Genomic DNA, 10,917 nt, shown 5'->3' on the forward strand with positions numbered 1-10,917 from the left:
GAGCCTGGCGTCGGGTGCGCGGATCGGGAGTCCCGTGCCTCCGGCCGATCTTGGACAGCGGCACCTTGCGAACTGCGGGGGGGCTGCGTGCTGCCTGCACCACCTGCCTTCGGTAAGTGCAGCGGGCAGGAGGAGGGACGGCGAGGGCGTGTGGGAGAAGGTGGCGGTCCGAGGGCGCAGGCCCACAGAGAGCTCCAGAAGCCCACACTGCCCCTGTGTACGGGAGCGGACAGCGGCGTGGTGTCAAGCCCAGGTGTCCTCTACCTGTCTCCTAAGTCTGAACGCAGCTGGCAGGAGAGCTGTCAGTGTCCTGTAATAACCAGGCCCCTGTCAAGACCTGACATACCCTCAGCCCTGCGGCGCTGGGCATCGCCCTGCGGCGGTGCCGCCCGCATCCAGCGCCGCTGGAGACGCGCTCCTGCCTGCGGCGGGCGAGTGCAGTTCACAGGCGCGCTGGGGCGGGCGCGGAGGAAGGCGTCCGTCGTGGCTAAACTGAGTCTTGTGTGGTACACGGGCAAGGGAGCAGGCGGTGAGGGGGAAGGTGACATTCCAAGCAGGCTCTGCCGTGACTTCGCGACGGGGACGCATCTCGGCGGGGCTGCCAGCGGGCACGTCGGGAGCCAGGTGTGCCCCGGCTGCCGTTCGACCGCTGGGCGGGAGCCTGACCCCTCTCTTGTAGCTGTGCCGCCGAGCAGCCATGGCTGAAGGACGCGCCGCCGCCGACTGGGAGATCGACGTGGAGAGCCTGGAGGGGGATCCGGGCGAGCCACCGGGCGCGCCGCGCAGCAGCACCGTCCCGGAGGAGGAAGAGGAGGAGGAGGAGGAAGGCGAGGAGGCGGCGGCGGCTCCGCGGCGGGGCGAGCCTCGGAAGCTGAGCCGCACGCCCAAGTGCGCCCGGTGCCGGAACCACGGCGTGGTGTCGTGCCTGAAGGGACACAAGCGGTTCTGCCGGTGGCGCGACTGCCAGTGCGCCAACTGCCTGCTGGTGGTGGAGCGGCAGCGCGTCATGGCCGCCCAGGTGGCGCTCCGACGGCAGCAGGCTACGGAGGTGAGGGGGGACGGGACGGGAAGAGACGGGACGGAAAGAGACGGGAGGGGCGGCCCCGGTCTAACGGCACCGCGCTCGCTCTCCTAGGACAAGAAGGGGCTCATGGGGAAGCAAGCGAGCCTGGAGCGCAAAGCTGTCTACCAGAGGCACGTCCGAACGCCCAGCCTCTTGGCCAAGAGCATCCTGGAAGGTAAGCACTTCCCTCATCCCTCCACGGGCTGCCCTCAGCCCTGCGGCACCCGCTCTCCTGGAAGACCCACACCTCCAGTCCGAGGCGCGTCTGCTGCGGGACGCGAGTGAAATGTGGCGTCATTCCCGAAACAGGCGTTAAAGCGCGTCCCGCTACGAAGTGTCGGGCGGCGGAGGATCCTGCCCTTCGAGGCCGGAATCAATGTGGCACAATTTCAGTGTTTTGCCCTCTCCGCCTAAAATGATGCCTGAAATGCTAGCAACGGTAGTTTGAAATTTGAGAGTTACTGTTACAAGCTGACATTCTTTTTACATGACTACCCAGCAGCGTTCTGCAGTGCAGGATAATTTATTCACAGGGTCATTTATTTGCGAGTGTTTTTATTAGCAAATGAGTAAATCAGTGATTTTTTTTGTTGTTAGAGCTGAATGCCTAACACAGCAACACATTTGCAACATTATCAATAGTAAGATATGCATAATAGGGTGCTCAAATTTTTTTCCCTGTGCTAAGTTTTAACTGTGGAAGAGCGGTATTTTAAAGATGCACATTTTAGAGAAAGGGTATATTTTTTGTTCCCTACTCCCTTTTTGGATGGTGCACAAATTTTTTCTATGTCTGCTTTAATTACTTTCTGAACTGTAGGCCTGTAAAGCACTTCTCAATCTATTTTTTATTTCCAAAATAGAAAACTTTTCTTTGCCTCTGCAAGCTCAATTAAAATTTTGTCTACTTAGAAACCTCGAACTTTTGTCTACAGTTCACTTTTTTGAAAACTTCTTTATTCTTTTCTCTGATCTGTCTTGACTGTCTTTTCCTTTTCTCCTAGTTCTCCTTTGAATTTTATACCATCTGTAGCAGTGTCTGTACGTAGTGATTCATCTTTAGAAAACAGAAAAGACATCAGCTGTGGGTATAGATATCTTCCTTGGAAAAGGGGAAACTGTGTAAGAGGAATGGGAGTGAAAACAGGTAAAATCCTGTTCTCCTTACTCATGTAAGTAGTTCCATTAATTCAGTGAGATTACTTGTCTGGTAGAGCAAATAGGATTGGAGTCTATCTGCTATATTAAATGAATCCAAGTAGCTTGGCAATTGAATACACTGGAAACTGGATTTTCTGTTTTATCCTAATTTTATTTTATTTCAGAAGAAATAAAATATGGAAAGCCTTCAAATATGTGTTAAAATTGAATGGTTATCTCCTTACGCTATGAGATGGAATACCAGTCATAACACAGCAGAGCCTGTTTTTTTTTATTTTCGCCTGCCCCTGATCTGTTCTTTTGGAACTGCTTTTTAAAAAGTTACTAATCAGTTAGCTTTGAAGGATACTACACATGTCAGAGGAGCAGGGCTTGCTTATCTGCATTGAGGAACTTGTCCTGAACGTGCCTGTTGGCAGATTGCTAAGCCTCTGGGTCATAGTGACTTCTGTGGGAGCTGATGCTGTCCAGGGTCTGCAGCGAGTGCTCAGCACCTTGTGGGACTGGTTCCAAATGGAGCCCTTGTACAAATATAGCTTTCATGTTTTTCTCATGTGGCTTCATTCCTAATGCTGCTTTGTTGTTTTAGGTTACCGTCCAATTCCAACAGACCCGTACCTGAGAGGGAATTCACCCTTGCCACCCCCTGTAAGTGACAGGATGAGAAAGAGACGGGCTTTTGCTGATAAAGAGTTGGAGAACATTATGCTAGAGAGAGAGTATAAAGAGAGAGAGATGATGGAAGCTACACAAGCAGCTACCCTTTTTCTCCCTAACCGCATAGTGCGTGGAGCTGAATACAACTCGTATAAAACAGCCTTCAACACTATTCAAGTTGATGCTCCAAACAAGGAGTTTTGCAATTTTTTACCAACCTGCCTTGATCTAACAATGCAGTATTCAGGAACCAGCAACATGGAACTAATTTCATCAAATGTCAGTGTAGCTACTTCCTACAGGCAGTATCCTCTGCCTTCTAGGTTCTTAGTGTGGCCAAAATGTGGCCCCATTAGTGACGCTCTTCTCTACCAGCAATGCCTATTAAATGCTAGTACTGTCCAAGCTCTCAAACCTGGGGCAGGTTGGGATGCCAAGGTCTCACAAAGTCAAGACTGTCCAAACACTGAGCATGACATTATGCCTCCAAAACTGGAAAATTCACTTGTTCTGACTCACACACAAGACATTCAGCAGTCACGTAATGAAATACTGTGCCTTCCTCAGGAAGCTCGAGAGAGGTCAGCTTTCTCTCCTCCAAAAAGGACTTTCTTGCAGATTTCTGATAAGGATTCTCTGTCTCCTCAGGAGCAGGTATTAAGCAAGATAAGCAAAAGCAGTACCAAACCTCCTCCACCGCTCAAATACAGCCCATTTCAGTCACTGTTCCAGCAGACATTTTCTGACAGATCAGGAGCAGAGTTAAGAACATCATTTGTGAAAGAGACTTTTGAAGATGCTTCTAAGAAATACAGAGAGTGTGGTGTTAAAGAGAACCAAAAATACAAGTTTACTGTAGACAAATGTGCAAGAGACTTCTCTGGGGCCAAACAGGCCACAACAAAACTTTCAACAAGTGAGCCACTGTCATTTTCAGTTGAATCCATCCTTAAATGACCTCCTTGTGCAGTTACTAATATCTCTCAATGAATAAACTATACCTTCAGAGTAGAGAGTAAGTTTTGCCTTCTACTGAATTGCTACTGCCTGCCTTATCTCTTAAAAGATTTTTAAAGATGAATTTCTGCTGTAAATGGTAATTCTTTCTTTTATCTCAAAATTATGTACATAAATATGCATGTTTTCTGAAAAAAAATTAATTTTTTAAAAATTGCAACCACATGTATAGATTAAGTGTTGTTATTTTAAGCAGCACTGCAAACCATTCAATAAAATGAGTTTACTTATAAACACAGACTGATCTCTGTCTTGTTTCTAGTGTCTCACAGGGAAGTATGTCCTACTTTCAGATTATACTTTTTATTTTATCTGCCATTATAAATGTACTACTACTCACATTGCCGTGGTGTCATTTTTGCTCTGGACATCCAATAACTATTAGAAGAGGTAACAACTGTGCATGTAGGCTAGTGTAAATTCCCAAGGCTTTTTGTTTACTTAAGTGGTGTTTGGATCAGATTGCATATGCTGTTCTTACTTTGAAGGGGGACTGCATGCTAGTGTAGAAGACTTGTCTGTTCCACACCTCTGTAAAAGCTTCTGCTTCTAAAGCAGCAGAGTAACTAGGTTGGTTTTGAGGGGAATGGCTCTAGTGAGCTTTGGGTAAGAAGTCAACATTTTTTGAAGTTCAGTTTTTGAATGAAAAGTCTGCTTTTTAAAATTAGTTGTTAATTTTTTTTTTAATGTTCAACTCACTTTACTGTGGATTTCTACTCCCTCAAATACTTCCCTTCTGAAAACAATTCACTCTTGATCAGCAAGAGCCTGATATTCTTGTTTGTGGTAATTGAAATGACCTTCAGGCTATAAAAAGAATGCACATATGCAGGCATGGCAGAAATGAAGGAGAGTAACCTCTAGAATTTACTCGAGAACCTGAAATAGGATATAGCCTCCTCTGTGTATTTCCTCTGTAGGTTTAGAGGAAAAAGCCTGATCTCAGTATGACAGAGCTTGAAGCTTTCTAAGTTAATGACTTTGTAAGTTTTCCCCTTTACTTTAATGCTAACACAGTGAGTGCTAAGCTGTAATCCTGTGGTTACCTTCCTTCCTTAATATTTTAATCCTGCAGAAAGTGCTCATCCAGCTGAAAGCAGCTGTGGTTTTTTTCTTAATTTTTATGGTTTTCTAACTACAATTTCTGTTTGGTATTTTTGAGCAGAATGTGACATTTCCTAATTTTATTAAATTCCCTGCATGGGTTAAATGTTTATTTTGCCTGTGCATTCCTAATTCTGCAACTATCTCTCAGTGTTTAGTGTTTCTGCTGGGAGTAGTGCTGCAGAATAGCAGGACCCTTTTCATGGGTGGGAGGAGTCATTTGTCCTGAGCGCTTTTCTAAGCCACTCTGTTAAAGCAACAGACAGGTTGGAGAAAAAACATTTTATGTAACATGTAATTTTTACAACACATCTTACAAAGCACATAAAAATTATATGTCAGGAATGTAAAAAATTGTAATTTAAAAGAATCTTGGGCACTGGCTAAAGTTTCACTTTTCAAAAGCATTTATACTAACCAGATTTATCTTAGTGGAAAATAGGTTTCAAATGCAGTGAGATGCTTTTTTTTTTTTTTTTCCCCAAACTGTCTTTTATCCAGTTGCCATTAGAGGGAGTTTTCACTTGCTTGAGAGCTGTATCTGCTTGTTGATCAGTCTAGCAGTCAGACCAAGCTAAGCAGCTTTTACCCGGAATAAACAGAGAGAAATTGTTCATAATTCATATTTATTTGCTTTCACCACTGCTTCCTTCTTTGGCTTAGTTGAACATTTAATGTTAACAAGGGAGTTTAATTTAAGCAGGGTTTCCTTTGTTTTTAAAAATATGATTTGTTTTGTTTTTCGAGCAGCTGGCATAAACTAGGATCACAGATGAAAGAAAGTTCAGCAATCTAGTACCGAACCAATATTAGATACTGGAATTAATCCTGCATAAATATTTTTTTTGCCTGACAGTGTGTGCATCTAACATTGTTCAATTTTACATCTGAAATGTTTTTCCAGGAAGTCACTTGTCTTTATTCATCTCCTAAAAAAAAAAAAAAAAAAAAAAAAAAAAAAAAAAAAAAAAGATCAGAAAGCCAAAACCCTCTGACAGACTGGTAACTCTTGAACTTTTCAAGAAAAAATTGAACTGTAAAAATCTAACTCTGAACAGATACCGAGCATTTATATATATTTATATAAATTAATATAAATATTTTTACACACACACACACACACACACACACACACACACACACACACTTTGTGGTTTAACCCCAGCAACTAAGTACCAGGCAGCCACTCACATCCCCAACCTCCCCAGGGTGGAGAGAAGAATCAGAAAAAAAAACAACTAAGACTCATGCATTGAAAGAAGAACAGTTTAATAATTTCAACAAAATAAAATATAGTAACAGTAGCAACAACTATTATAATAATAATGAAAAGCAGAAAGACAGAGGAATAAAACCCCTAGGAACAAGTGATGCACAATGAAATTTCTCACCACCCACTGACTGATGCCCTGCCCATCCTGCAGCAGCAATCAGCTACTGGGCATGACATCTGGTTATGTGGAACAGTGCTTGGGTCAGTTGTCCAGGCCATGCTTCCTCCTGGATTCTAGTGCACCTACAGAGCATGAGACACTGAAAAGTTCTTGCCTTAGGGTAAGCACTATTGAGCAAAACATAAAACATCATTGTGTTATAAACATTATTCTCATACTAAAAGCAAGCTCTATCAGCTACTAAGAAGAAAATTTACTCTGTCCCAGGCAAAACCAGGACAACACACTTTTATATCTAATATATGTATGCTCCAGGTTGTTTATTCAAATCCCAGTCATCTGAAGAGGAGTGACATTTCCATCATTATTTGAAATAATTTGACTCTTGAAATGAGACCTAGACTAATTGTTTGCTTTGCCTAACAAATAAGTTTCACTGGATTCAGCATCTGTCCACCCTTTCTTACTGTCACTTGCTCATGTCTTGCTTCAGTTCCATTAGCCATTTCACCCTGTAGTTAGTTTCCTTTCATTTCATATACTCTGGGCCTTACTTCTCACACATCTTGAAAACTTGTTCCATCCAGATTTTTTTCCTTTCCCCTCCCCCTTCCCCTCCCCCTCCTCCTCCCTTCCCCTCCCTCCCCTCCCCCTCCCCCTCTCCTCCCCTTTCCCTCCCTCCTTTCCCCTTTCCCTTTCCCTTTCCTTTCCCTTTCCCTTTCCCTTTTCCTTTCCCTTTCCCTTTCCCTTTCCCTTTCCCTTTCCCTTTCCTTCTCTTTCCATCCCTTCCCTTCCCTCCTCTTTCCATCCCTTTCCCTCCTCTTTCCCTCCTCTTTCCATCCCTTCCAGCCTCCCCTCCTGTTCCTTCCCCTCCTTTCCCTTTTCCATTTTCCCTTTTCCCAATGTATAAAGATGACCAATCATGGGGAGGACGCTTGAGCAACAGAGCGTATGCTCAGAGAGCATATGATTTTCCTCACACATCTTTGCAGTGTAATGCTCTTTTCCCTTTAAGCCTTAGGCTTCTCTAGAGCAGAAATAGCCACTTGCCTGCATCTCTCCATGCAGCTGTGAAAACTCATGGAGAAGTCATTGTTCTGAAACTGTCTAGCACTTACTGCAAGGCTGTGTCTTGCTGGCAATATGTCAGCTGTTAAAATATCTTATGCTCCCCTATGCTCTCTTCTTAAATACAATTTCTGTGGCATTTGTTGGGTGTGTGGATGTCTGTATTTCTCGTGCAGCACAACGTGTTTGGGTACAAGATAAACATTTGTGCTGTGCTTGTGAGTGTCAGGTTGCATTTCTTTTCTGATCCCTTTCTGACCACAGTTTTTCTTATATGATGGTGGAACATGCCTCTTGGGAAGCTCAGCTTTGGGGTTTGGACAGGAGGCCAAGAAACTGTGAAGGCTGGGGAGCACAAAACAGTTGTGGAAAGTAGCACGAAGAACAATTATTCATTTGGTCTGCAAAATAGCATGCCTGGGTGATGGTGTTGGTTGGTGAGACAACCTGACAACTACCTGTTGTAAGTGTGCACCATCCATATGCATGCTGATAGAAAATTTTTTATAAGTGTAGAGAGGTGTGTAAATGTAGAAAACTAGAGGAACTGAGAATTAACAGCACCCCAGGTTGCAGTTGGCTTACTGCTGGCCTTACTCCCCTAGCCCAGGGGAAGTAAAGTCCAGCAGAGATGGGGGCCGTGGGGATGGGGGGAGGGTCCCTGCTCTGTAGGGTGAGTTGCTACCTTCTCTGAGGTGCTGTCTTCTCAGAGGTGACTGCACAAACATCCATGTCTTTCACAAAGTCTGCCTTAAAATTGTCCTCTATCTTTGATGCTTTTGAATCAGCAAATTGAGCTTCTGGGCTTGAGATAGGTCAAGGCGAGATGGCAGGATAAACAGACTCAAGTCATTCAACTGGTGTCAAGATTAAAAAACCTGTGAAATCATGGGAATGCCTTTGCATTCTGACCTGAGAATAAGACAGCTTGTCTTTTCTGTGATGACAAATACTTCTCTAAGTTCTGTAGTCTGTGCTCCTCGTTTCCTTGGGATCAGGAAAGCAAGTAACTTTTTGGCCAGCTGTGAAGGAAGAAGTCATTGTAGAGTTAATGGCCCTGCAGCCAGAACATTAACCACATCCCAGCTGTTATTGTTTTGGAATTAAAGAATTTGACACTGGCTCAATTTCTTTATTTTAGGTGTAGAACAGGGAGTTATGTTATCATTTTGATTTGACAACTTGCTTGCACAACCAAGCCTTTCAATTCCTGTATCCACCACTTCCCGTTCAGCTGACCTTGATGTGAAAGCTGGCACCAGGTGTTGTTGTCCATCACGTATGAGATTCTCACTGTATCACTGAGTTCTTTCCCTGACTTTCTGCCAGCTGAACAGCATAAAGTACACATAATGCCTCCTTTAACTCCTCTAGTAGTGATCAGCCATTTTCTATTTGCTTGCATTGAAACCATGGTTTATGCAAGAAGGGTTTCTGGGAAAACATGTGTGGGTGGATGGAAGCCAGTGGCAGGAATGTCACAATGACTGGAGAAACAGGAACCAATTAGTGTTTTATGGGAGGAAGCATCCCTCTTAATAAATAATGAAAACTTGAAAACTGGTGAAAAAAACGCAAACAGTTCAATATTGCTGCTTCCCTCTCTTCCTGATTTCAGATCCAGCTCTTTGTGAACAAGCTACTACCTTTTTTTTTTTTTTTTTTTGTCTAGAAACAGGTTAGAAATCACATTCATGGGCTGCAGCCATCCCTTTGGCTGGCATTTGGAGTTGGTAGCCCAAAGTCAGTTAGCCCTACTGTTATTGGCACCCATTACCTTAAGTACAGGGGCTGATGCTGACACTGCTTCAGTATCACAGGTTGAAGGCAAAAGTCTACCTCTCACTCTGAACTCATCACTCTAATCTTTCTATGGTGGGCATTTGGATCTCTGGAATGAAAGCTCACCACCTAACCTGTGTGTTACCACAGGACACCTGCTAGTTGTCTAGTTGTTTTTTTTTTCCCCTGACAAAGAAGAGCTCCCACAGTGATTGACAGAAAAAAAAATAAAGCAGTGGTTTTTAATATTCAGTTACGTTAAGATATTATGTAGGAAGAATTGGAAGAATGAAAAATGACATTGGAAGATGGCAATGGCCCTTTTCCCATTTTTATAAATAATAATTACAGCTGAAATCTACCCAAGAAAAAACAAAAAGCTGCATAGACAAGCCTAGGTATGTTCTAGGTGAAGTCTGGAAGAAGAGATATAAAGATTTTTGGAATGGTAGATTTTACAGTTGCATTGTCTAGCTGACAGCCTCTGCATTTATACCTTACTGCAGAGGGTCAAATATGGACTTAAACTAGTGACTAGGTATTTTATTCATTCCTTGGTGATTCAGTTGGGCAGGAAACAGGTAGGTTGAACTACTACCAAGTGTGATATACATTTTCTATATATGTGTATCAAGAGCTAATAGTGACATCCTTTATACCCTGCCTGGTTTTCATCTACCTTCTTTTCTCCAGGTTGGACAGCCCCAGTTCTTTCACCAGTGCCTTAATAATCTTCAAGATACCTTTTCTGGACTCTCTCCAATATGTTCTTTTGTACAGGTGAATCCAGCATGGGACACAGGACTCCACTGGACACAGGACTGCATTGGACACAGGACTCCAGATGTGTCTCACAGGGCTGAGTGGAGAGAAGGGATCAGCTCCCTCCACAAGCTGGCAACACTCTGCTGAATGCAGACCAGGATGCTCTTGGACATACTTGCCAAAGGGCATGCTGCTACCTTCTGGTCAAGTCAATGTCCACCAGGGCCGCCCTGACTCAGGACGTATCATGAAGGGCTTGCATTTCACAATACTTCTGTCATCTGCACTGGAATTAAATAAACTCTCCTCAGTTAAATTGCTGCATACTAGATTCATGATTGAGGAACAGCAAGGAAAAACTACTCATGACTTTAAGACATCGAGGTCCGTAAAGAAAATAAAAAAAGAATAGTTGTGAAATTCTGAAAACGTAACATCAACCTCACCGCACACCTAAGCAAACCTGAGAGGTCACAGTGATGTTAAAACTTTATCTAGGCCAAGATGAAGTAGTTGTGTAGAGCACCATTAAAAACCTTTATGTTAGTGAGGGCTTAGTTCCCTCAGCTTCAGAAGTAATGTCTGTCTCATCTCTCATTGTGCCTTCCCATAGTACTCTTTTACAAATAAACTGAGAAAATAGGAATCATAGTTTAAAATTATTTCCATTTTTACTCTGGCAAACTTGTCAAGGGTTTGAGTTCAGAAACAGAGGGCTTCATACTGAAATTTCTTTGCCTTTATTCTGCCTCTAGGATGTCCACAGAGGGAGCTAATATATTGGTCACTTTGGGAAATGTCTCTGTATGGTAGAAAGGATCAGAAAAAAAGAAGAGCGAAACTGACAAGGAGGACTTTTCCCTCGTGGCTGGTGGGGAATGGCAGCAGGGCCCTATTAGAGGTCTA

General features: G+C 43.7%; 1 protein-coding gene across 4 annotated transcripts; it reads left to right on the forward strand.

Annotated features, from left to right (window-relative positions):
- The first annotated feature begins 572 nt into the window (after positions 1-572).
- Positions 573-4,015, forward strand: DMRT2 (doublesex and mab-3 related transcription factor 2). 4 transcript variants are annotated; one of them, XM_050328519.1, is made up of 3 exons: positions 573-1,048; positions 1,136-1,238; positions 2,814-4,015. In XM_050328519.1, the coding sequence occupies exons 1-3, from the start codon at positions 698-700 to the stop codon at positions 3,836-3,838; spliced, it is 1,479 nt and encodes a 492-aa protein (XP_050184476.1). In that variant the 5' UTR covers positions 573-697; the 3' UTR covers positions 3,839-4,015. The 4 variants fall into 4 exon arrangements, with proteins under 4 accessions (XP_050184476.1, XP_050184479.1, XP_050184478.1 ...); XM_050328522.1 differs by having other exon boundaries at positions 2,068-2,882; XM_050328521.1 differs by lacking the exons at positions 573-1,048; positions 1,136-1,238 and adding an exon at positions 1,259-2,235.
- The last annotated feature ends 6,902 nt before the right edge of the window (positions 4,016-10,917 follow it).

The sequence above is a fragment of the Myiozetetes cayanensis genome, unplaced genomic scaffold, assembly GCF_022539395.1.
Source record: "Myiozetetes cayanensis isolate MyiCay16 unplaced genomic scaffold, myiCay2020 scf4, whole genome shotgun sequence".
Classification (NCBI taxonomy): Eukaryota; Metazoa; Chordata; class Aves; order Passeriformes; family Tyrannidae; genus Myiozetetes; species Myiozetetes cayanensis.